General features: G+C 37.9%; 2 protein-coding genes across 3 annotated transcripts in view; one reads left to right on the plus strand and one right to left on the minus strand.

The window, feature by feature from the left end:
• Positions 1-3,310, plus strand: part of kirrel1b (kirre like nephrin family adhesion molecule 1b) — a 48,002-nt gene extending 44,692 nt beyond the window's left edge. For both annotated transcript variants that reach the window (XM_047806358.1, XM_047806359.1), the window contains exon 15: positions 1-3,310. This exon is cut by the window's left edge and continues 133 nt beyond it. In XM_047806358.1, coding sequence (XP_047662314.1) covers positions 1-419 — 419 coding nt within the window. In that variant the 3' untranslated portion in view covers positions 420-3,310.
• A 1,119-nt stretch (positions 3,311-4,429) lies between these two features.
• On the minus strand, positions 4,430-27,758 carry LOC113662131 (WD repeat-containing protein 47-like). Its single transcript, XM_027176799.2, has 15 exons — positions 27,289-27,758; positions 24,679-24,848; positions 22,763-22,846; positions 22,005-22,089; positions 21,069-21,880; positions 19,865-19,982; positions 18,634-18,815; positions 15,325-15,561; positions 14,787-14,847; positions 13,740-13,897; positions 12,598-12,761; positions 10,028-10,198; positions 9,669-9,800; positions 9,121-9,339; positions 4,430-6,655 (listed from the first exon to the last, which is right to left on the minus strand). Exons 2-15 carry the CDS (start codon positions 24,834-24,836, stop codon positions 6,513-6,515), a joined length of 2,724 nt encoding a protein of 907 aa, XP_027032600.2. The 5' UTR covers positions 24,837-24,848; positions 27,289-27,758; the 3' UTR covers positions 4,430-6,512.
• Between the last annotated feature and the right edge of the window lie 204 nt (positions 27,759-27,962).

The following is a 27,962-nucleotide window of genomic DNA, read 5'->3' on the forward strand; positions in this document are numbered from 1 at the left end:
TTAATCCTGCTCCCATTGGCCGCTATGAACCACGCCCACCATCTCGGATTACACACAACACGTACGCCCACTTCAGCACCATTGCCAGGACCAAACAAGGTCAGGGTCCACCCAAAGCAGCACTTCAGACCACAGACTATTCCAGAGAATGTGGACTCCTGGAATCAACCAATCAGCTCACTTATGATACGTATGGATACCAAAACACTGCGCAATATGCTCAGTACAGGCTTGGCTTTGCTCCACCACTTGAGGAAGGACCAGCGTATGAGATGTTTCCAACAGGACAGGGGCCAAGTCAAGGTGTAGGGCCAGATGCTGGACTGGGGAAGTATGGGAGCTCAACACGTTTCTCCTATTCTTCTCCACCTACAGAATACTCTCAGAGACACACGCAGAGGATGCAAACACATGTATGAGAGTGGAACAGGACACCCATATTGGACTTAAAATTGTGGTTAATCAAAAGCTAGATTCACAGATTAGTGTAGCTATCTCACGGTCACACATACTGTACACACACAGACGTGTCCACACACATTGTATTTTGTACTGTAATGTCTTCATTGTGTGCCATCAATACAGTGCCAAACCAAGATTAAATATGAAATGCAAAGATAAAATATAGAAAGGTTAAAGGGATACATTCACTACTTCTTATCCATTTATATATTCTCTCCTCTATTATCCCTTTATCCTATTTCTCTTTTCCTGTCACCATTTGTAAATATATCTGAAAGAAGCATTAACAAAGATTGTTTCCTGAAGTAAATACCTGCCCTAGTATATTAAGTTGGATAACTGAGAATAAGCTATGGGATTGTCCATTTAAACCCAACTGTTTCCTATGGGAATCTGCAGATGGCAACAGTTGAGAAACATCTCCAGCATCAATTAATCCAGTCTGTGACACAGGATAATATGAAGGACAGTTTATATGTGTATATGCTCTACCATGCAAAGTGTCATTTGTATCATACTTGCAAGAGTTGCTGAATGCCATGAAATAGTCAACATTTAGATTTTTGCTTGAAGGAAAAAGTGACTCAAGCCACTGTTCATGGCAGCCCATAAACTGGTGATGGAAGCCTATATCATTTATAGTCATTTTGTCTTAACAGTGCATTAATAACTGGCAGCTATTGTAAAAAAAAAAAAAAAAAAATAGAATTTTCTAAAAACTCATTAGTAGGTTCCTTGTACCCAGACAAACGTAATTGGCTTATTCCAGCTATATGAATACATTAAATCAGCATTGGCACTTTCTTACGAAGGGATTTGTGTAGTGTTGTGGGGAAAAACTGCACAGTACTCAATTTTAGGCCCTAAAAAGTTTTTTAACAAACTTAAAGGACACATTACAAATGTGTGAACAACAGTTTGGCTCCACTATTTCTGGAAAAAAGGCAGATAAAAGCCTGTATTTATAAACCTTTGTGACTGCACTTTTTCTCATTTTGTCTCTAATGTATTAGTACATTTAGAATTCTAAGGTATAACTCTAAACTTCCAAGGTAATTAATTATTGTACTTAATTTTATGAATTATTTCATTAAACATGTAATATAAATCACACTTTTCATAATAATGCCCTCTGGTTTACAGCATTACTGCCCTGACTGATTGTGTGCTGTGTATATCTATAACTCACCTTCACTATTCATTAAACAACAGGACTAATATTAAGTATACATGTACGTTCACAGCTAAACATTATTTCTATTCAATTCTATTCAATTAAATTATATTATATTAAGTTACAGCTGCTATGTTCATGTAGGTATGTTTACAGTTTAAGTATTTGTCATTCAAAGCATTATTCTATCTAAATTACACAAATAATTATAAGTACAATCACAAAGCTTTATACATTCAGGCTTTATATAAAGTGTTACTGAAAGAAATTTTGCTTTGATGCTTTTTCATACCTTGTCCTCAAATAGTACCAAAAAAAAGAAGAAGAAGTAGAAGAGGTGGAGACCTCCTTTCCATGAAATTGTTTGCTACTTTAATGTGTATGTGTGGGTGAGCACACAATCTCATAAATGTGGGGATGTTCCACAGGGGAACAATTGAACCTTTTCTATTTGTACAGTCCTCTTGTCTTATACAACATATTTGCCCCTACAAAGTAGAAGAGCGCTTTTTCCACATTTGTATCTGAACTTGAACAGAACTTAATCAGAACATGGCATTTGAAAGCATTTTTATATATTTTTATACAAAAGAAAAAAGAAGTCAGACCAACAGTTCAGAAAATGTGTGGAAAGGCTTTTGTTTCAAAGTCATTGTTGATGTGAGTAATTTGTACTTAGAGTTCCATTACCAGATAGTGTCCAATGAATTTTGACAAAATGTTCATTTTGAACATTGAAAAAAATTCTCACTATAAACTTATTTATTACATTAAATGTAGCTACGTTACAGTGTGCCATTACATTTTCTTTCCAGATTTGGTGGATTTTTATAGCATCATTTGTACCAATTTTGTACCATCTGGATGAAAGATGAAACATGCAAAATTAACTAGGCCAGACTTTACCAACAGACATTACTTAGATATTAATTAGTAATCGGTTTCCTGATGCACAATGAGGTAGAATTTTAAAAATTGTCTTCCCAATAGATTGTCATTGCAGGACAGATTTACTAAACAGAATGGAGGCTTATAATTAACCAAATAATTGGCTTCAAGAAGTGAATAAATGCCTTGTGATGGACAGGCAGCCCTTTGGGATGAATTTTCCCACTTTGCTCCAGGTCTTGCTGGAATTGGCTCCAGACCCATCACAATCCTATTCAAAATACAGTGGTTACTGGAGATAAAAGAATGAATGAATAAAAGTGAATAATACAACTGAAATTCTTTTAGTAGGAAGTTCTGGTTAGCAATGAAATGATTCAATAAATTCACTCTCTTTAGCAGTATGAAATACCATTTTGTATTTAATGCCACAAACATAGATATCACATTATCAGTCAGTCTCTTTTCTCCACAAATATAATGGATGATCAGTGAAAGAATGTGCAATACTCTTCATTGATGTGTGTCATAGCGTAAATGTCACCCACTCTCCTAATTACTGTATCTATCTTACTCCTGTTAAAAGCCTCTTTAGTATTATTGTGTTTATATTGGGTATTTACTTGTTCTTGTGAATTTCATAATTTTATTCATCTTTTAATTGTATACAAAAATCTAAATTTATATTATTCATATTTGTCTTAATCCCTAATTTTATTTTACACAAGATTTTTTATTGTGTGATTATTTTTCCATATTATTGAATAAATACACTTTTCATAGTAACCGAAGCTAAAGTCATTCCTTTACAGATGGATAAATGTGAATAGGCAGTATAGGTTATTTATTCATCTGTTTCTTATTCATCTAATAATTTATATGTATTTTAAGTACACTGTTTTTGTCATATCAATTTTATGATTCACCTATATGTTGCTAGATTTCAGTATTTTTACTTGCAGCTAGTATAGAGAGTGAGATGCAACCTGTATATTTTGCCCTCTATTGTACGCACTTTAACATCAATGAGGGGAAAAAAAAAGTGATGTTTTTCCTGTTCAATATTGGACGCCATAACAATATATATATATTATTAAAAAAATTTATTTCTTTACACAAACACATGAACACATGATCTAGTTTCTAAATGAAATTAGCTGTCGTTCTCAGGAAACATTGTAGCATCTTGGATCACATATAACCCGATCATCCTATCATCTAATTATACAAACGTTTACAGCAAACGTTCAAAATCACCATAACTTACTGTACAGTATATGCACCAAATCCCTACAAGCATTCATATATACACACACAGACCTGCATGTACACAAGCACATACACACAAAATCTCCTTCCTCACTAATAAACCTCACTGCTTTTAAAATTTGAGGAAGTCGATTCCTCGGAACAGAAAAACACGGTTAGTTAGCACATTTTGAGCAATGCATTTACATGCCTGAACCACCTGGGTATTTATCTTGACCCCAAACAGGCCAGTGACCTGTCCTGTCAATGTGAACCAGCATTTATGGTCATGGTACATGGTCATTTTCACCATTACCAACTTTCCCATTCTTACTGTTATGTAATTTTATCCTCGTCTCCATCCTCACATTCAGTCTTTCCGTGCTGGATTGTCACTGTGACCTCAACACTATTTTGTTTCATCCTCACTCTCATCAACTTGTATTCCATCTTAGTACATCCGATGCTGATGCAATTCCATTACAGTACATTTTTGCCTGAGCACTTGCATGCACTTGTTTGTAATTTTCTATGATGCATTTGATGATATGCCATGTAACTGCTTTGAAAATACTTCTAAGTCCTTATATATTTTTGCTACTATGTCTGATAACTAATATTAGTAATACTATTTTCATTATCATGTGTGACACAATGGAAAGTGACAAAGAAGCCTTTATTTTCACTCTACAGGAGCAGACATTTGATGTTCCATAATATATGAACGGCATTAGTTCTCAAGTTACAAAAAAAAATACTTGTATAATATGGTACTATTATGTCACATCACTTATGTCCCAATGACAAACAGGATCATGTTTCATGAACCAAAATGTTAAAATAAATAGGTTAGTGTAGTTGCCACAAAACAAGAAAACAAGAATCATCTAGTTGGGTTAAATTAAATATGTCATTAATTTGTTATAATCCAAGTTCAACATTTTAACAGAGTTTAAGCATTTGCACAGATCTTATATTCAGGCAAAAACACTGCATTTCAGTCAATAGGGAAAAAAACAGGAGTTACATTCATACAGAAAGTAATTCAGTAACAACATTCAGTGCATAAACATCTACTCATCTGCACATAGACTGAATTATTTTTTAACTCAGTTGGTCACAAAATATACATTTTCTGTTTTCTGAGTGCTGTTTTCTATTTAATATACAGAGCAGCAAAATATTGTCACTGCAAACAAGTGTCAATTCAACCTGTTCTCTGCCAGTTACCCTAAACATATTTATGAATGAAGTGAATTTGAAGCCTATTCATGGAACACTTTGTAGGAGCACACCCAAAACAGAATGCAGCAAACACACACATAGATTTGAATCATAAACACTATATGCTGCACCATCATATCAACAAATCATTACTATTATGAGGGTTGTGATGGATCAAGAGTTATTCACTCAGTCATACCTAGAGGAAAATTGTCAATCCATCTATGACTATCATCATTATTATTGTTTTATATTTATTTTTATTATTATAAACATAAACAATTGTGCAGCAGGAAACATCATTTCCTTCTGGGTCCTGGTTCCATTCTGAGATCTAATTACTGTCTGTGTGGAGTTTCACGTGTTCTCCCCATGTGCTTGCAGGTTTCGTCGCATCTTCGTTTTGGAAGAAAAGAATGACAGGATTGTAGGTGCACATGGTGTCATATGACGGAATATTGTCCCATCCAAGGTGGATTCCTCCATTATGTTTCTGGCTGGGCTTCACTAACAGTCCACTATCATAATAAAGTGGTTATTGTAGATGAAGAAATGAAAATATTATAGTATATGACTGATTTAGCTTTGTTCATGCATAGCTTTCCAGACCATATCGACATTTCACAAAGATAGTTAAATATGGAATGAAGAATTTAATTTAAAAAAAAAAGCATCTGTATTTTGGACATGCTGAACTGAAATGAATGGAATTGACCCCAATCCTAATGATTATTCAATACTTGGTTGTCTGGAATGGGTGAGTGCATCATAAAGCTTTAGAAATGACCCATGAAGCAAGGCACCATACAAAATATCACCACACATAGCACACAGAAACATCTATTCACACAAATCAAACAGAATAAGGGTATCTTCGGCATGTGTTTTTTCACACTTCAGAATGTGCTTGCTTGTTTAACAAATGTCTTAACCGGGTCTGACAGTTACGGTTGATTGGTTTGATCTTAGAGCTGAGAAATATTCAAAGGAAACATTAAAAACAATAAACATGAAAAGTGTCTCGCATGTTTGGATGTGGACAACCTGTTTTTGTTAAGAGGAATAGATCTGGCCAGTAATCCAATCTTCTTTCATGATGTGCATCAAGACGCAGTATGTCTGCCTTCAACTGTCTGTGTCATGTGACCATAAGATTTGCTGCCTTCTTTCATTCCCTATATGACATCATAACACATCTTCTGTATGCATGTAGTTTACACTACTTTCTTGTAGCTTACTCATTTAATTTGGGAATGATCTGTATTCTGTGCTACTTTGATCTAGTTGCTGTAAATTTACTGTAAAACTGTATCTTTTATTCTGCTGAAACATGTAGTTTGTGTGAAAACAATGTAACTGCTACTATTTACGAAACATTGAGAAAGAAGTGGCGAGGAAGCGAGGCTGTCACAAATAATAAAACACAGACACGCACACACACACACACACACTATTTACAGATTCATTGAACTGGACGGTTTTGTCAGTAGAGTAAGTTGTGCGGTGAGACCCAGCTCTATGTGTTTTGTGTCCAGAGGGTAACTGTGCGATCAGCTGATGAAGAGAGGAAGGAGAGGTGCTGCGGGTGCCATCTGCATTGGATTACTTTATCACTGTGCTCTCCTACTACAGTGAATGGCAACTGCTTTGTCAAGTCTCCTACACACACACACACACACACACACACACACACACACACACACACACACACACACACACACACACACACACACACACACACACACACACACACACACACACACACACACACACACACACACACACACACACACACACACACACACACAGAGAGGATTAGCCTACTAGGAAACAGCCAGGCAGGTGTCTCATATTATAGAAAAGACTTTCATTTCAATCCTAATATAAAAATCAAACTCCTACACATTCCTTAATTTAAGATATTAAAAACATTTTAAAAATATTAAAAGATATTAAAAATTTAAGATATTAAAAACATATATAAAACATTTAAATACATAAACAAAAAAACATTCCTATAATGTGTGAAAAATGTGTTTGTCTTTTTGCATGTATCTTAACCATAACTGTTTTAACATTTTAAAATCCGATCCCCAAAACTTAAAATTGGTCTTTTTCTATAGACACATGAATGTAGAACAAATATGACAAAACATGATAAAATATATTAGGGTGCCTAGTTTCATAGATCTGTTTATCAAGCTATCGAACAAATGAAAGCATGACTTTCACTGTGTCAAAATATCACACTTAATTTACTTAAGTTATGTAATTATGAATTTATTTGGGGTGGGAAGGTACGTTACACAGAGAAAACTCAACAAATCACTCACTAGAAGTAACTGCTTTATCCTGGTCAGAAATAAATCGTAAATCACGCTACAGCCACAGGCAAATAAATGCAGTATAAGAGGAATACAATCGCTGACAGACAAACTCTTAAACTGCTCAAAGTATATAAATATAACTATATTTTGAAACTTTGTTTTCTATATTGTTTATCACTAAAGCAGTTGCATCTGCAGTTGCAGTAAAAGAATCCTACAACAACCTTAGCACCCCAGACTTTCAGGCTTCCTTTACTGCACATAAAGTTTGCATACAGTACCCCCAAAGAAATTGTTAAACATTGCTATTTATTGGAAAAAATATGACTGATAATGCAAAATATTTCTTTCTTGTTTATGTTAGTGGTCACATGAAGTCACATAGATAACTGAAATCACCTGAACAACCCTGATCAAAAAGTTTACATATCCTGTGTTTGGCCACACTATAAACACACAGGTTTAAACACATTGGTTTAAATGGCTATTAAAGGGAAGTTTCCACACTTGTAACTCATTGTAATTGTAATTAGTGTCTGTGCATAAATAGTCAGTGAGTTTCTCAGCTCACTGACGGCTGGTTACTGCACCATGGGGAAGACAAAAGAACTGCAAATTGACCTGCGTAATAAGGTACTTGAACCTTATAAAGCAGGAAAAGGATATAAAAAGATCTCTCAACACTCTAGAATTCCAGTAAATAGGTGGAAAATGAGAGGTTATGTTGAGATAGGTTGAAAGATTTCACCCACTACCACCAGAAGAATTGTTCGCAAAGAAAAACCCACAAACAGCTTTGAGAGAAATACAGGCTGCTCTGGAAAAAAAAAAGTGTTGTTGTTTCAAGGAGCACAGTACTTGAACTCAAATGACCTGTAAGGTCGAGGTGTCAGGAGAAAGCCGTTACTGCACCCATGCCAAAAAAGTACACCCTTCAGTACACCAGACTGTACCTATGCCCTTTTCCACCGAGGCAGTTTGAGTGCTGGTTCGGAGCCAGATTCTAACTTAAAATCAGTTCTTTCTTTTTCAACACCCAAAGCACCGGTTCTGAACCAGCAAAAGTGGTTCTTAAGTAGCACCAAAAACCGGTTCTTAAAAGGATCGCCAGTGGAACCAACTTCGAACCAGAACCAGCACTGGACCAGCACCCGGTTCTTTTTGGTGGAAAGGGGGCACTAGATAAACCTCACAGATTCTGGAGCCATTCTGGAGTCATTTGTTATGATGAGATCAAAATTTAACTTTATAATCCTAACAAGTCCTACGCTGAAAAGTACACCATCTCCACTGTAAAGCATGGTCATGTTTTGGGGCTGTTTGAGCTCCAGTGGCACAGGGTAGTTAGTAAAAATTGATGGCAAGATGAATGCAGCATTTTACATTTGCATTTTACAGCACAAAAAATGCACATGGGACGCTCAGCATGACAATGATCCGAAGTAGAAGGCAAGGTTGACCCTCCAATGGCTAAAGCAAAAAAAAAGGTGAAGGTTCTGGAGTAGCCATCACAGTCTCCTGACCTCAATAACATTTAGCCACTTTGAGGAGATCTCATTTAATACAACCAAAGAATTGAGGGTTAAGGGCCTTGCTCAGGGAGCCCAGGAGTGGACCTGGGATTCGAGTTCACAAACTTCTGATCACCTTAACCACTTCGCTACCACTTCGCTCTAAAGCTAATGCTATAGATGATAAGATGGTGCTAAGTTAAAGCTGTATGTATTGTATGGCGTTAGGGTAACTCTATACAAGTTGGTGTTAGTTGTGTTGCAAGTTAGAACAACAGGCTGTTACCTTGTAGATCTGTGGTGATAACCTTTGTGTCATAGGAGCCAGTAAGCAAGTAGTGAGCTCCAGGGGAGAAACGTACTGAACGCACATCACTCAAGTGAGGTCGATATGTCTGCACCATCCGACCCCCTCTGATGTCATACAGCATACAGGCACTGTCTTCCTGACCTGTGGCTAGCAGACGCCCACTGGGATCCACTGCCACTGAGGCTACTGGGCTACCTAAAGCATATTCACATACATGAACTAGTACTTGAAATACTTTAAAACAAGGTATGTTTAAAACCAAATATAATAAGAACATGCATTTATTTAATAATAATAATAATGATAATAATAATAATAATAATAATAATAATAATTGACATTTACCAGTTATAAGTCCATTAGACACATAACACAGCTATATATTATGGACTTCAGTAAAACACATATTTAATATGTTTCATTTATATATTTTTTTGTGAATGGGCTGAAGCTGAAAATCAAACGTATTTAATCTAATAAATTATTACCCACTGATGTGCAATGCCGTGTAAATGGATGCCTACCTGACCCATGAAAAGCTGTTCCAACAACTCTTACACAACTGGGAATGCGTAAATCCCAAAAACGCACAGTCTTATCCTGTGAACCCGACGCAATCATCCAGCCTCCCCATGTATACAGTGACAGTATATGGCCTGTGTAGAGACAGTGTAATTATAAAAAATAAAATGTATTTGTGCACATGGGCAACTGGGGTATAAGTACCAAATAGACGTGGAGAAGAATCTGTGTGTAGTTGCATGTAGTTGCATGAAGAATTTATTATTAGTATAGGTGTTTTGTGTGTGTGATCCAACCACTAATGCCAGCTGTTATTGTAAATGTAGCAAGGGGTTGTCTGTTTATCTTAGCACGTGAGTACCTGTGTGTCCGCTGAGAGCGTGAAGCCCCTGTCCTCTCTGGCAGTCAGTAGTATAGATGTTACAGTCCCCTGCTCCAGCACTGATTAAGATGGATCCTCCACTCTCAGGTCCTTCCATGAAGGCTAGATCTCGAATAGTACCATCATGCATACTGAACTCTAGATCAGGACCTGATGGAGGCAAGCAGACAGACTTCTCAATCAAAGCACAAGTTGGCTTTTGGCTCTAGGCTTTTGTTTACTGACAAGAAAAGTCTCTTTACAGCATTTTGAATGTACTGAACACTATTTTTTCCAAGTAATGATACTGTACAGCTAATGGGATTCTGAATTCAGTCAAATGAGTTGAATAGCTTTAAAATATTTTAAATAGTAAACAGGAGAAAAAGTAAAATTAATTCCAGTTAAAATCTACTAATGACATTGTTCATTTTCATGAGTAAAATTAAAATAAAATACAGCCTCAAACAACAGTCTGTGGTTACCAAGCACCATGTGAAGGCAGCACCACATATAGCTAGTTCTTATTAATGTGTCCTCACCTTCTGTTTAATAAATCACACTTGGTTAAAAGTTTGCTGTGTCTGTCAGCGGAGTGTCCAGTGCATGGAGGCGCTACCAGGAGACAGGCCAGTACATCAGGAGACGTGGAGGAGGCCGTAGGATGGCAACAACCCAGCAGCAGGACCGCTACCTCCGCCTTTGTGCAAGGAGGAACAGTGGAGAATGTGGAGAACGTTCTGCTGCCTGCAACATCCTCCAGCATGACCGGTTTGTCAGTGGGTCAGTAATGGTGTGGGTGGCATTTCTTTATGCTCGCCAGAGGTAGCCTGACTGCCATTAGGTTCCGAGATGAGATCCTCAGACCCCTTGTGAGACCATATGTCGGTCTGGGTGGCCCTGGGTTCCTCCTAATGCAAGACAATGCTAGAGTGTCGCTGGAGTGTGTTAGCAGTTCCTGCAAGACGAAGGCATTGATGCTATGGACTGGCCCATCCGTTCCCCATACCTGAATCCATTTGAGCACATCTGGGACATCATGTCTCGCTCCATCCACCAAGGCCACGTTGCACCACAGACTGTCCAGGAGTTGGTGGATGCTTTAGTCCAGGTCTGGGAGGAGATCCCTCAGGAGACCATCCACCACCTCATCAGGAGCATGCCCAGGTGTTGTAAGGAGGTCATAAAGGCACGTGGAGGCCACACACACTACTGAGCCTCATTAGTTTTAAGGACATTATATCAAAGTTGAATCAGCCTGTAGTGTGTTTTTCCACTTCCATTTTGAGTGTGACTCCAAATACAGACCTCCATGGGTTAATGAATTAATTTAATTAGAACCAGTTATTGCAAAATATTGTGATGACAAGAGAACTAAAATGAGATTCCCAAGGAATCAAAAGGGAAATAATTTTGCTTTGTAGGAATTACAATTCATGAGATATGGACCAAAATATAAAACTTTGTGGTATAGGATACCATCGGCCTGATCATCCCGCTTGCCTGTACTGTCTGTTGACTATCCAAGTTCTTTCTATAGGTTCTCTTGAGGTTGACAACTTTAGATCTCTACTACAGATCTCAATCGTCTGGTCTGCACAATTAATAGTTGTTCCAGTGCTTTGTGCACGGACCCCTAATTATATTAACATGAAAACATATATCGGGGGCATGGTGGCTTAGTGGTTAGCACGTTTGCCTCACACCTCCAGGGTTGGGGGTTCGATTCCCGCCTCCGCCTTGTGTGTGTGGAGTTTGCATGTTCTCCCCGTGCCTCGGGGGTGTCCTCCGTGTACTCCGGTTTCCTCCCCCGGTCTGAAGACATGCATGGTAGGTTGACTGGCATCTCTGGAAAATTGTCCATAGTGTGTGATTGCGTGAGTGAATGAGAGTGTGTGTGCCCTGTGATGGGTTGGCACTCCGTCCAGGGTGTATCCTGCCTTGATGCCTGATGACAGGCTCTCCGTGACCCGAGAGTTCGGATAAGCGGTAGAAAATGAATGAATGAATGAATGAAAACATCATGATTGGAAAAAGACCAAGCAATATTTTTTCTGTTCAGTTTTGATGAGCTTGTGTCTACATTAGACTCAATTCCTGGTCCTGACTGACAGCAGTGAACCCCAGTGTTGTCTGCCACAAGCCCATCTATCACAAGATTCTGGGCTTTCAAATTTCTGGGTTTTCTGCACAGCAAGCTTAATCCCTGTAAAAAGCGATGTTTAAAGCCTATTTTGTAAGCATATGGAAAACATTTTGAATAACTAAAATATTTCATCCCATATATAATACTTCTATGTAATTACTATTATTGATGTATGGCAAAATGAGAAATCATAGTATCTGAAACTGAAATTTCAATCTTCAATTACTAATAATACCAATATGGGTGCCCTAAAATGAACTGGCTTCCCATGCCAGTGTTCCTGGGGGAGTCTCTGGATCAACTAATATATGACAAATTTGATGACTTTTCAAATTAGCTATTGAAAATGAATGAATAAATGTATGAATGAATGAGCAACATGCTATCACAAGTGTAAGTTTATAAGAATGTCGAGGCTGCTCACCGGTGGCATTGCAGGATTCAGTGTTGAACGGCAGCACTTTGACGTACTTGTCGTTGGAGCCAGTGGCCAGAAGCTGCCCACAGGGGCTCCATGCCACACAGTAAATAGAACCTTTATGATGTTTATTTCTCTTAAAGCACACCACTGGGGGTTTACATGCACCACTGAGAGACACAAACACACACAACTGTTAGATATAAAATAAAAAATTTAGATCTTAAAATCTTTTTTTAATGATTAACACATTTAATAGATATGTAAAAAGCTAGATAGTAAAAAGCTATATAAAATATGATGAATTAAGTCAGTTGTGCATATGTGCAATATATATATATATATATATATATATATATATATATATATATATATATATTTACTGTGCATATACGTTTTCTAACAATCTTGTTTATCTTATTTTTATTTAATCTTACAGTAATTACTGCACTGTAAGATGACTTTACTGTCATTTGCTAACTTAAATGTTCTATGTGAGTGATTTTTAAGAATGCCTTCAAATCAAATTTATTCGTTGAGAGAAAAATATAGTAATATATATATATATGTGTAATACTGTGTCGTATGTCTTGTTACACTGAGCACAGTAGTGCAGTGGTTGTATTTGTAAGTGCGCACTGCAGGATCACTATAAATCAGCAACAAACTTTTTGTAAGATCATTTATTATTTATATATTATTATTATTACTATTATCATAATTTTTGTTATTATTATTTTTTATTTGTTTTTCTCTAATTTTCTCATTACATACACAAATAATTCTTCCTTCTACTAAAGGTCATAACTCATCATTTAAAATCCCTCACTTGAAAATAAACAATGAAAACACCCTTCACCCTTTAAGTATGCTTAATACTGAGTGACATAAAATCAGCATGTGTGCTCAGTGCATGAACATTAAAGAAAGTATAACCTTCTTACCTTACCAATTATTTGTTTACGATCAAGCAACTGTTACTTTTAAATCTATACCAATGACTATACAGTTCACAGTTTTGAATATACAGCACTCATCACATTTTCTGAGAAGACAAACATAGAGGCATCTGTTGTTTTCCCCACTTTGTAGCTCAAACATAAAATATTACATAATTCAGAGTTCCTACATTATTTATTTCTATGTACCTGGCTTCTAACGTATCAGGATATGCGCAGACCCGCAGGGTTTTGGAGTTGGAGCCCACAGCGTAGAACATCCCTGAGGGGTGGAAGGCCACAGCCCGCACAGCTTGTGTATCTTCCAAAGTACTCACTATTATAAACTTTGTCTTGGACTTATCTTCCTGAAATGCAGAGAATATACACAAATCCATACAATAATACTTTTAAATAAATTTTGTGTAGAAAAGTGTAATCCTAGGTAATCCGATAAACTGATTCTGAGGAGCTCTCATCACACTTTTTGTCATTCATAGTATCATAACTGCAAGGATTTTTGCTCCCAACAAAAAAGGGTGACATAATATTTAAAATTAAGTTATATAAAATTTGCATTTAAAGTCTTGACTGGGATGATGCCTTGCTTGAGGACTTGCCATTTTTTTAAGGAACGCATTGAATGGCTCATTAGTCAATTTTGTATGCAAAGTAATATTTAGTCCATCTCTAATTCTCTACAGTATTTTTGGCAGTGAAGAAGACAACAATAATGAGGGTTTTAAGACCATTGCATTTTACAAATGTAACTTAGACATTAGAATGCATGCATGTAGCCATAAAATAAATACTGTAGGGGTTAGGCAATGTCTGCAGTAATACCTGTATGCCGTTACTTTTATTCATATCTAGATGAATACTTTTTATGAAAACTTTTTATGTGGCTTCAGTTTTTATCTTTGATTGTGGTTTTGACGTTGATGTTTGCTATTACTGTCAATTACCCTACACTATATTTAAGCTGGCTTGGCTGCATCCATGCAGTAGAGGTCTTTGATTTTGCCTTAATTCTCATTCCTTCCATACCCACTGTTTAAGTAGTACTTCTTACTGTATCTGTGGTTGTCAAGCTTGTTTGATTCTCACCTGCTGGCTGAGTGCATGCCATGTGGATTATTATTATTAGTAGTAGTGTAGTAGTAGTAGTAGTAGTAGTAGTAGTAGTAGTAGTAGTGTAGTAGTAGTAGTAATTTTAGTATTATTCTGACAATAAACACAAAACATCCAGTAATGTACCTCTGTTCCTTTAGTACGTGTCAAGCTGGTATCACTCTGTCCATCTCTCTCCCTCTGAACACTGTAGAACAAAAAGCAAAAGCATTACGCACCTCACACATTCCTTATGTATTAAACACATATCAAAACACTGATAGTGAATCATTTGTAAGATCACTGCACAAAAGAGAACTGAAAACTGTAATTATATCTACCTGCTATACTAAGTACACCTGGGCAACAACTAAGGCAACAAATCCTAGGTGCACCATCAAATTAGCTCTATAACAGGGTACAAACATAATGAATGGACCTTTACAGTATTTATAGACTCCCCATCTCTGTTACCAGCTGATAAACAGTACACAATTGATTAGGCAAATGATTTGTTCAAACTGACTACATGTACATTTTAGTAAGAAAGTAACATATTAATCATTAACCACCATGTATATTTTTATAAATATATAATCCAGATTCATAGAACCAATGGCACCATGTGCAAAAATGACTGTAAACCAAATTTTAGAAAAAAATACATTCACATAATTGTACCTACCTACTTGGTAGCACGGGGGACTCAGTGGGAGATGGAACAGCAACTTGTCCACTTTTTCTTTGAGGGGTGCTGTTGCTAAGTCCTGCCCCTTCTTGATGAATTGTTGTGTCTGTGGCCCCCGCTGAAGTTGTTCCCGTCTCTCCACCACCTCCACCATTACACTGCAGAGAGAGAGCCTGCACCTCCTCATCAAGATCATCCATTCCAACATTCAGCTCCTCAAGCTTTTGAATGGATCTGCAAACACAGAAAGACAAACATGATAATATGTAATTATTCAAACTACAAATTTTCCTAAAATTAAATATGTAACCTAATTATTTTTATCCCTCCTTAGAATCAGGGGCAGTATTAAAGCAAATTTGTAACCTACATAAGTATAGACTCCTGGTGGTCCAGCACTCTCATTGTGCTGGACCCAATCAAATATGCAGACCACGTGATCCACTGTGGTGACCCAGAACAGGGAGCAGTAGAAAGAGCCCTAACAAAACCTATACCAGTATGTCATGATGAACAGTTTTATCTTAAGTCTGAATAAAATGGTGCACAAATATGATAATCACATGTTGACCTTTTTCCGGAAAAGTGTGTGGTCATGTCCATGTAACAGCAACACAGACCCTCTGGAGTTGCATAGCTCTCAACATGAGAATGAAACACTTCTTATATTCAATTCAATTCAATTCAAGTTTATTTGTATAGCGCTTTTTACAATAGACATTGTCTCAAAGCAGCTTTTCAGAACATAAACATAGAGCAGAAGGTAAACATAATTAATGATAAAGGAAATAACGAATAATAAACGAAATAAGAATTAACAGAATAAAAATTCTAGATTATTATTAGATATATTTAGTTCACAATGTGTATGTATTTATCCCCCTATGAGCAAGTCTGAGGTGACTCAGGCAGCAGTGGCAAGGAAAAACTCCCTTAAATGGTAAAGGAAGAAACCTTGAGAGGAACCGGACTCAAGGGGGAACCCATCCTCATATGGGTGACACTGGGGGTGTGATTGTAATATACAGTCAGTTAAATGTTGTATTGGTGTAAGGATCATGTACTTCGGATCTCCTTAGTATCACAGAGTCTAACTGGTGATGTCTCAGGATTCTTAGAGTCGGCCTCGGCTCAGTGGACGTCCAAAGGCTTCGTCCCACAGAGGACGTTGGGAGCTGGAGTGTCTGGATGCATCGGGATGGGTACAAAGAGAGAAGCAGTGGAGAGGGATTAACATATCTGCTGTTCATAAAAATGTGCAGGTCTGATGTACTAGTGCATGATACTATAGGATGTATTATGTGTACGCCTGACTAAAGAGATGAGTTTTTAATCTACATTTAAACTGGGAAAGTGTGTCTGAGCTCCGAACACTATCAGGAAGACTATTCCAAAGTTTGGGAGCTAGATAAGAGTATATTATAGAGTTGCCTTTTATGATAGTATTGTGCTCTTAGGCTTTGGAAGCCCAAAACATCTGTTTAGGTAGACATAAAAGAGTTGTTTTTTAAACCAATATGCCAATGTGTGGATCAAATAGCACATTTGCACTGGAAATGGTAGGAAATGTTTGCATATTTACACAAAAGTCAGTCCCTTGCTTCATAAGTTTGAAACACATGACTATAGCTGGGAACAATGAATTTGGGGACATGGTCCAATAATGAATGCATGCAGGGTAAGCTTATTGTCAAGCCATGCAGTTCTACCTTAGTGCTGAGGTGACCATCTGCCAAAACAGCTGTCTTCAACGATACTCTCGGCATCCTGTCTGGGTCCTTACAGAGAATTATTAGGCTTCTCTAACAGAAGATTTTATGTCTGTTTCCTGAACAGCATTTTAGATGGAGGTTGTCCAGCTCCCTAAAAGCTTAAAAGGCCATCATGCTATGGTTATAGCACTCATGACAAATCAGGCACAACAAGCTTTTCAGCTGCAGCTAACGAAATATAGCATCTGGTAGTGCAACCTGTACCAAAAGAACCATATGATACAGAAAAATATTCCTCTTTATTTATACTTCATAGTAGGAAAAGTGATTTCACCACAATATACCTCAAATAAACTTCAGAGTATACAGAATTGAACAGGTTCCTTACAGAAGTACAATAATTTCTGGCTAAAACACAAAACTAACTCGATAAGTGTGACAACGGAGTTCACCCCACAAGAAGCCTCGCACCACTGCTGCCTGGGTGCTGAAAGAACTGTACCATTTCCGCACCCTGCCACAAAGGACAGCTAAGGTGTGCAAAGCGGCGGTGTGAAGCTACAACTCCCACCACTTGGCAGCCAATGAGAGCAGCAGAAAACTCCATTCACCCTCACCGAAGCACAGAGAGAGAAGAATGGAAAGAAGACTACCCGGAGAGGTAAAACATTCAATAACATGGCATTATTAATTGTGTCTCTCTCGCTGCTTCTTCCAGCACCAGAGGAATTTTCAGAAGATAAGATTTCAGAATGATATCTTTTTTCCAAATAATAAAAACTAAAATGGTCCTTCTGTTCACTTACAAAGCCCTCAATAATCTTGCCCCATTGTACCCTAAGGACATCGTTGTCTGATCTGCTTACTGTGCCGCCATCCTTTACAGCTTTGACTGGGGTGTTTTTTTTTGTTTTTAAATTGCAGCCCAACTCTAGAACTCCCTGCTTCTTAACTGTCAGCCAATACCACTCCTTATTTAAATCCTGTCTTATGTTTACTGCATTCTGTTGTCCTCACATTTTGGTGTTTTATTCTATTTTCCTGGTCTTTTGTTTTATGTGATTAAGTCTCAATTTCTTAAGAAATTTCCCAATTTCCCTATTTCTTTCTCTCTCTTTCTATATGTTCTTTCCTATCTTTCCTATTTGCTGACTGGGAGTTACTAGCTGGCCTTTCCTGTGCCAAACCTCTAGAATTCCATCTTGAAATCATGACAAAATGACAGTGAACCCCAAAAATGTATCTAGCTGAAAAGTGGTAGCTAATGTAATAATGTATGGTGAGCTTGTTAGATAGAATTTACATTAATAAGAAAACAATAGGGAAATAAAGTAGTATGTCAGTTCCTGGGCAGAGAACAACTCTGTGCATTTACATACGTTATTGAAGTGCACTGCACCTCCGTAAAACATTTTATTTTTATGCTTATTTCCAACAGACATAAAAACTGCTTGTCCCACATGCAGTGTTAGTGGTTTGTCCACTCCTCTATGGCATGACTAATAACAGCTGCCAGTTAGACTAATAACAATCCATTAAAAACATGTCTAGATAAGGAATACCTATTATTGATGTAACAAATGTACAGACTGACCTGTTGAGGAACGTTTCAGTGAGGTTGTGCTTGGCACTGGGTGAAGTCTCCTGCTGCTGGACTCCACCCTCCAGCAGCATTTGTTGGTACAGCTGCCTCTGTTGCTGCTTCTGTTCCAGATGCTGCTGTACACGTAAGCGCTGTCTATAGTACTCCTGATACTGCTCCATTGACTCACGCAACTACAGAAAGACAGTGAGGGAGTCAGACACATAGGCGGATAGCTAGAAGTTTGTAACAGCTCAAAGGGGGTCAGTGAGTTTTAATTCAGAATTGATATCTTGACTGATTCTCCACACATATGGTAATTGTCAACAGAATATCAGCTTAGAGAGAAAAATGAGAGGGGAAAAATGCAGTACACCACGAACATTGTAACTGCCTGACAGACTTCCTGCATTATAATCCTTAGTGGTGCACAGACATGTGTTCTGTGGGTGTAGCTATGTTTAACTACGAGCTGTTCATATCACTAACAATGATAGCAATGTTTCAATAAATGCAACTTCGGTCAATATAAAACGATATAAAATATCAATATAAAATTTTTAAACTGTTCTTTTATATCTGTTTACATAATAATTCGAATATTCTGTTTATAATATGATGTTTACAATTATTATGGCATTAAAAAAGCTAGTGACTGTACCCCTTAAGTGTTGTAGCTGGACTCGTGAACATATCACCAACAATTGGCCTTGACAACTTGGTAGTCAAGGGTCAGGCCATATTTTTTCTATTTTGCTTTACATGACTGGCGAACTGATCTGATCTGCAGCTTTAACTGTAAGCTCCGAAATTCAGAAATAATTACTGTGCAAACACATTGCAAACTCCCACACTAAATCAAATACTAGTCCTAATTTAGATTGTTAAAAGAAAGGAGGGATATTCAGGGTTTTAGACTTTTACTTTTAAAATATTTTAAGGACATTCATATAATTTATTTCATTTTATTTCTGATGAGAGTCATTTCAAATTAAGCAAATAAAGAGAGTCGCTTCAAAAGAAAGAGTCCTTTCTAATATACTTAAATTCATAGTTGCAATACACCCTTCAATCCACATCCACAACATACACGCACACACTAATTGTATAACATATCAGTTATTTGCAATAAATATTTGCTATATGCAAATGTGCAATTTTAAATCAAGTCAAATTAATATACCTTTGCATGGATTTAGCTGGTTGCTATATGCTTAATTTAGAGGGTTTATTGATGAATTACCTCATTCGTGTCTGTAGAGGTGGTTTCTGGGGCATCCTGACCTGGTGCAGAGACTGGGCGAGAGTTCTGGGAACCAGTCAAGCTCATCATTTTATCTGATGGAGTTTCAGTTCTGGAGCTGCACCAAAACAAACAATATTTTCTCGAATTTGCTTTCCTTTTTTTTTTTAATATCTTTGTTAATGAATGCTCTAATATTTTTGTAACTGAATGTCTGTAACTGTAAGATTTGGCTTATATTTCATTATGTATCTTGTAGAAGACATTATGTAATACACGATGCATGTACATACACTGTACACTTCATTATGAACACCTGCACATTCATGCAGTTAGCTAATCAGCCAATCATGAAACAGATTATAGCCGATATGTATAGTCACAGGAAGTCTATAGTAACTCCGACGAACACTAAACATAGTAAGCAGAAAAGCATCCCAGAACACACAGCAAAATAAACCATCAGTTGTATGGGCTACCATGGAAGAAGCCCACTTTGGGTTCCACTCCTGTCATCCAAGAACAAGAATCATGGGAGTTTATTTTTATTTTATTTTATGTTTTTATTTTTGATCGGTTTGGCCCGTGAGTATGATAGAATTAGATTCCTCTTCTTGACTGACAGGAGTGGGTCCAAATGTGGTCTTCTGCTCTGGTAGCTTATCCACCTCAAGGACTGAGCTTTTGTGCATGCTGACATGCTTTGCTGCTAACCACAGTTGTAAAGAGTACTTATTTTAGTTATTTTACTATATATTTTCTGTTACCTCAAATCAATCCAAAACCTCAATCTATCCATTTTACTCTGTTCTCTTTTATCAACAAGATGTTTCTACCCACAGAACTGTTGCTCACTCAGTGTTCTTTGTTTTGGCCACATCCTGTGTAAACTCAAAGATTTTTGTCTAAAACAATCAAACATGTATATTACCAAAACTGATGCTACAATCAAAGTCACAGAGATCACACTTCTTCATTCTGATGAATGATAATTCATGATTGGCTGATTAGATAACTGCATGGATGTGCAGGTGTAAATGTGTTCCTAATATAGTGGAAGGTAAGTATTTTAATGAGTTGGGATTTAGCCTATACATTGTATGGGGGGTTAGAAAAATCTCAGACTTTCAGCAATACCTTATAATATTACTTTCATCATTGTGCTTATCTGTAAGGCTACCAGATTGCATAAACAGAACATCACCTCTCAGGCGACTCCTCAAAGATGCTTTGGCATTGTGACTCCTCCATCATCAGACTCCGGCTCAGGTTCTGCCCCCCTGGATATTGGAAGTTGGCAAATGAATGTGACATTGGTGATGCTTTCCCTACATCACTGGCTCTGGTTCCTCCTCTTCTCTCTAGGCCAGACAGGCCATAGGCGAGACCATCCAGTACTGGATTGAGTGAGCGTGACATGTAGGTATCAGCTGATTGTGGGCGGCGCAAAGGAGAGGCAGGGCATGGAGAGAGTTTGCTGACGAGTGGTGTGAGAAGGTCAGCGTGGGCCGCTCTTACTGGTTTAACCACCTTGTCCACATGCACGTTGAGCACCTTTTGTTCAAAGGCACATGAGAATACGTTAGGTGCCAGGTTACGAAGCCATGACAGAAGACTCAGGTCAGGCTCATCACATCCATTGCCGCAGAGCACATCAATGCCCAGCAGCACCTCTGCCTCACTGATTTCCTCACCTGTGGCCTTGCTCTGACAGAACTCAACACAACACTCATACAGCACACCCTTGACCAGCAGCTGAAACAGGCGGTCTGCACCAGCCCGGAAACCTGCCTCACTCAACTTGCGATCAGCCGGGATAAACTCAGCCACCATGGTACACGCCTCCTCAAAGCAGCGTACACGTGCTGTGCTTGGGTTCCAATCCCTAAATTCGGCATGGTTGGTAAGACGAGGGAGGGTGAGGAGAAGACAGAGTTTGCTGTAGTCCTCTTTGGAGGGACAGAACTCTTCCAAAGCATGGAGGCATTTTACAGCTTCCTGCATGGTGAGTTCCAGCTGAGGGATGACAGCATAAAGAAAACAGAAGCTTCTATGTCACTTATGTTAATTTATTTGAGACAAATGGACGGTTTAAAGAAGATGAATACAACACATGCCACAATGAATCGGTGATACTCACATGCTGTGGCTCATCCTCAGCTGACATGGCATTATTTACACAGAGTGCTTCCAGGAACTTCTGTTTAAGTACAATGTAGCGAAATCTGCCAGCAAAATGTCATTAAGAAATACAGATCAAAGAGCTTATTATAATGATAACAAAGCAAGACATTAAATGGCGAGCATGGTAGATATAATTTTGGTCTTTTTATAAGAAAATAGACCAAAAAAAAAAAAAAAGAAAATAGACAATATTAGAGCTTCTATCTGTCATGGACAGCTCTGACTTTTCCCTGCCTGAACACCAGGGGGGACATTCTGGCTGGCTTTGTCTTGTACCATGTGCCTTTGTATTTGTTTTGTGTTCAGGTGTGTTAGCCCAGCCCTTTCCTTAATCCATTCCCACATCTGCACACCTGTTCCTTGTGTCTCTATGATTGTCCTCCCTATTTAAATCAGTTGTCTTGTTTGTGTCTTTTTGGTTTCTTGTCTTGGCATCTGGTTTACTCATTTCTGTTGCATTGTGCTAACCTGTGTTTTTGATCATTTTCCTTAATAAACCCCTTTTTATGTCATTCCTGCATCTGGGTCTGGATTTTATCCATGAAGACACCAGTTTTCTGACATGATCATTTAAAAACATAGCATAGCTAGATCAGTCAAAATAGGACAGAACAGAACTGGAATTTGATTTGAGTAAATATACTGCATGTCAGTAACTCTGTTACTCACGGGATAACATTTGCAGATACCTGAAAAGAGAGAGACAAACCTCACCTTTTCCTTTCAAACTTCTCCATACACTCCAGAGGCTGAATAAACTGTAGCACCTCATCCCACTGTCCATCTAGAATAAGCTGCCTGAGAGAGGAACAGAAATTGAGAAGAATAAACGTACAAGTATAAATAGCATATGCTGAATTTACTGATATATAGATATAAGAAGATATTAAAATTAGACAGGTTGATATTCTCTGTATGTACATATGCTTGTTGATCAACGATAACGTGCAAAGCTCATCCCCTACACTGCTTATTTGCACAAAATTCTATTAAGGTTCAAAGTTCAAAAGTACAAAAAGGGAAGTAAATGAAATGAAATTAATGAGACAGACATCATCAACACAAACATACTTTATATATACAACAAAACTGAAACATGTGGTTCAGACCACAGCAATAAATTAGTATTGGGTAGAGCCCTCATTTTGCAGCCAGTACAGCGTATATATGGCTTGGAAATGACATACAAATCCTGCACAATCACACAATATGGACAATATAAGTTATACATGTATATATGGACAAAATTTAGGACGCCCCATTAAATATTTTCTTTTTAAAAAATACTTTGTTTTCTCTTATTAAACAAATTAACAAAAACGTGTATTTCAGCTGAGGAAAAGTTAGGACACCCTGAGCCCTAATAGCTAATGTTCCACCCTTTGGCTGAAACGAGACGAGACGGTTTTTTGTAGCCATCTACCAGTTTCTGACATCGACTGGAAGAACGTTTCCCCCACTCTAGAAATCAATGGAAAATTCTTTCAGCTGTGTGATGTGTGAGGGGTTTCTTGCATGCACAGTCCATTTCAAGTCACACCACAGGGTTTTAGATCTGGTCTTTGACTTGACCATTCCAGTATTCTCTATTTTTTCCTTTTCAGCCAGTCCTTGGTGGATTTACTGGTATGTTTTGGATCACTGTCATGTTACAAGGTCCAATTACGCTTCAGCTTCGATTTTTGACAGATGGTCTTACATCTTAATCACCTCAATCTCCTTTTGATACAATATAGAATTCATAGTGGACTCTATGATGAGCTGACCCGGTCCTGTTGCAGCAAAGCATCCCCAAACCATAACATTTCCACCTCCATGTTGCACCGTTGGTATGAATTTCTTTTGCTGAAATGCTGTATTTGGTTTATGCGAAACATGCCCTCTATTATGGTATCCAAACACATTATTCCAGAAGTCGGACTTTGTCACTGTGTTTTTTTGCAAACTTCAGTCATGCCCTCATGTTTTTCTTAGACAGCAAAGGTTTCCTCCTTACACACCTCCCATAATAATTAAAGTTGTGAAGTCTCTTTCTGATTGTAGATTCATGCACTTTTACATCAACTGTAGCAAGAGTAGGTCCTGTGATAGAATTTTAGGGTTTTTGGAGACTCTTTTTTGGAACTTGCTGTCTTGTTCTTGGGGTGAACTTGCTTGGACAGCTTCACATATTTACATATATTACACATAAATTTTTTTATTAATATATTAAATTTACATATACACATTCTATTGGATTTTTCGTGAAATTTTTATATTGACATGTCATGACAAAAATACATGCACAAGTGGCAGTGTAGCGGTGTCCAACTCATAATTATTAGATTATTAATTATTAGATTATAAATTTCCAAAGGTAGCAATAGGATTGCTAATAGCGAACAGCGACAAAAGAAGCTGAGTATTTATCTTTGAGGACTGGTTTAGAATACACTGCACTGCACACAGTGCACTGGACACAAAATCATAGCCAGTGACTGTATAAAATTGTGCACAGTATCAGATCTACATACTAGGAAGTAACTCCAACAACTATTTAGAGCTCCAGAACTGACACATCACTCCACATATAACACAAATTTATTACTCAGGTGTCTCCAAGGAGAGTGTTTGTGTGTGTGAGGCTCAACCTAAGGAACAGCATATCATCTGAGTAGAGGCCATTGATTACTCCACTCTCCTTCTCCAGGGCCAGCATGCTGATGTGCAGCTTCCGGGAGTTCAAGAAGTCCAGAATCACTTTAATGATCTCCACCTCCTTTATGTTGATGGTCTCCTCTGCTGTCATGGTGGAAAACTTCTGTTAAGGTGGACAGAGCAAGAAAAAAAAATGGATGATTTGTACTGTTCTCTAAAACTCATGTGTTCACTGTCAAAAACTCTTAGAATTGCTTTACAGTAACTGCTAGTCAGTAAGTCATTTTTGCAGCCTTGTAAACAAAAATATGTTTGGAGTTTATGTACAGTGGATATAAAATATTTACACACCACTGTAAAAAAATTCAAGTTTTTGTGATGGAGAAATGATATAACAAGCTAAATCATGTCAGATATTTTTTCCACCTTGGAATATCTGCAGGAATATCTGGCTTGTATTGATCGCTACATACAATAAGTGAAAGTGAAGTGAAAGTGACATACGGCTAAGTACGGTGACCCATACTCAGAATTCGTTCTCTGCATTTGACCCATCCAAAGTGCACAGACACAGCAGTGAACACACACACCGTGAACACACACCCGGAGCAGTGGGCAGCCATTTATGCTGTGGCGCCCGGGGAGCAGTTGGGGGGTTCGGTGCCTTGCTCAAGGGCACCTCAGTTGTGGCCGGCCGGAGACTCGAACCCACAACCTTAGGATTACGAGTCAGACTCTCTAACCATTAGGCCATGACTTGCCCAACGACAACGATCTCTTGTATTTTCTCACATCTAGACTAGGGTAGCTAGATTGAAGCCTTTTATCAAAGAAAAAATATCCAAGCCCTTCTATATCACCCCAAAACATGTGGAACAATTTAGTGCGGTCTAATGAGACCAAAGTAGAACTTTTTAGGCATAAAGTGTGTTAAAAAAAAAAAAAAGACAGGTTATTGTCTGAAGAACAGTAAAAATAAGCTGATTCTGGGGCTCTAGTTAAGGAAGCGGTAATCAAATATAGCTCCAAATACTAATCTATTTTTGCAAGTCTGTAGGCTTCTGTTAGACAGCCAAAAATGTCCACTTATGTTTAATATGAAATGTTCTGGAGTAGCCATCACAGCCTCCTGACCACTTTGGAGAGATCTCAAATGTACAGTCAAAACTGGAGAACTGGAGACATTTTCCAAAGACAAATAACCACACAAAGCAAAAGTCAAAAGTAATCAAATGAATAACCTCAGAAGACAACATTTTGCAATGGGCCAGTCAAAGCCCACATTTAATCTCATCAGAAAACTTATGGAATGACTTGAAGAGGGCTGTGCACATGAGATCCCCCTCACAATTTGATAGATCTGGAGTATTTCTGCGAGGAAGAGTAGAACTGAAAGAAGTAGAAACTTGCCACATAAAAATATGCTAAGCTGGAAGAATCTTACTCAAAAAAGGCAAAGTATTATTAAAGTTTACAATTATATTTACTGTAAGTCTCCTGGTGGCCCAGCTAATTAAAGAGCAACCTATCAATTAGAATTTGCATTGTTTACTTGAGTGTTTGTGAATGTCATAAAAGCCATGGATAAAGCTTTAATCATAGCATAGCATGCTTAGCATATTTTTATGTGGCAAATTTCTACTTCTTTCATGAATAAGTACTGGAGATACCGCTACTCTGACACACAATACCTGTATTAGACTAATACCAGTACCATAATGAAAAAGAAAAAGTCGTTATGCTGCTAGATCTAATCAACACTAGATTTTATCAAAAAAATAAAATTCTTGGCTATCCTTGGTTTTGATTTTGACACACACAAGCAGTTAGTTGTGTCTCTCTCTCTCTCTCTAGAGAGGGGGGGGAGCGAGAGAGAGACAGACAGAAGAGAGACAGACAGAGGAGAGAGAGAGAGAGAGTGAGAGAGACGGAGAGAGAGAGGAGGAGGAGAGAGAGAGACAGAGACAGAGAGGAGAGAGAAAACAGAGAAGAGAGTGAGACAGAGAAGAGAGACAGAACTAACTGCTTGTGTGTGTCAAAATCAAAACAAAGGATAGCCAAAAAAAAATTAAATATTGTTATAAAACAAACACAGAAACTGAAATGTCAATTCAGAGGCACTGAATAATTTGCCCAGCTGTGCAGATGTTGTCTTTATAAGCTACACAGTAGCACATCTGACTCGGCGCGTCTGTATGCCATAATGAACTGGTCCATATCATATGAGGTGGTCTGTTGTCCAACCCAGATCTGCTTAATCATCCTTACTCATAGCACAGACAAGCGACATTTTATCATGATCATGGAGGCCGGAAATAACAGCTATGACATATAACCAGAACCATTCAACCCGAATTAGAACAATGAGTCAAACGCGGCTAACAGGCTAAAGAACCAGAGCAGTGTAGAAAGCCTCGCCTATGTGAATCCGCATACTACAGCACTGACATGACAAAGCAGGACGCCACCTGCTGTAGTATTATAAACAACATGCAGTAGCCTACTAGTTTCCATACTGTTTAGTGCGGCAGTATGCGGCTTTAGACGTAGATTAGTAAAAAAAAAAAAATACAACAAAAAAACAACGGATATTAAAAGCTTACCTGATAAAGTCTACATATACGCAAACTGCACACAGTAGCTTTAGGTTTTTATAAGTTGTACTGTCACACAACAATCCACCTGGATGGTTAATTGAATTGATTAATAAGGGCGATGTCTTTATCTCTGTTGTTGTTTCGCCTCGCTTGGTGCCGTTACCTCCCCAGCGCTGGTTGTCAGGCGAACGCTTCCTCGGTGTCGCCCACCAATCAGATGCACGTATGCTGGGAAAATCTGTGTTAGTGAGTCTGATTGGTTGGTTATTTTTCAGAAAGCTAGTAAATCTTGGAAAAGCTATAATAGATACTATAGTGCTGAAAATTAGGATTGTTGAAAACGAAACCTTCAAGATTAGGAGTTTCTTAAAGTACAGACCAAAACAGTAGACAAAAACTAGAAGAAAAAAAAAGAAAAAGAAAATATTGCCCGATACATGTTGTTTTGCACTGATGTGCTTCTACCCCCAGCACAGGGGTGTGGCCACAGAGGGGTGACAGAAATAAGCCTTCAAACCTTAGGATGGCCTAAAATCACATCAATGAGAAGTCTATTATTTCTAAGGATTTCATTATCTTAATAATCACATTTTGGCATTTTCTCCTACTGTCCAGTTTGGGTTAGCCTGTTAGCATGGTAGTGCAGTAGAGGAACCCAGTGCTCATCTGCTGTTGTAGGT

Source organism: Tachysurus fulvidraco, chromosome 22 (assembly GCF_022655615.1).
Source record: "Tachysurus fulvidraco isolate hzauxx_2018 chromosome 22, HZAU_PFXX_2.0, whole genome shotgun sequence".
NCBI lineage: Eukaryota > Metazoa > Chordata > Actinopteri > Siluriformes > Bagridae > Tachysurus > Tachysurus fulvidraco.

Excerpts from the sequence above, each read along its gene's own strand:
- LOC113662131 (XM_027176799.2), bottom strand. The coding sequence starts at position 24,836 with ATGACAGCAGAGGAGACCATCAACATAAAGGAGGTGGAGATCATTAAA. Across the intron at positions 12,762-13,739 it reads CCTGATACGTTAGAAGCCAG|TGGTGCATGTAAACCCCCAG; the intron begins GTACATAGAAAT and ends TGTGTCTCTCAG. Across the intron at positions 9,340-9,668 it reads AACAGCTTTTCATGGGTCAG|GTAGCCCAGTAGCCTCAGTG; the intron begins GTAGGCATCCAT and ends AATATGCTTTAG.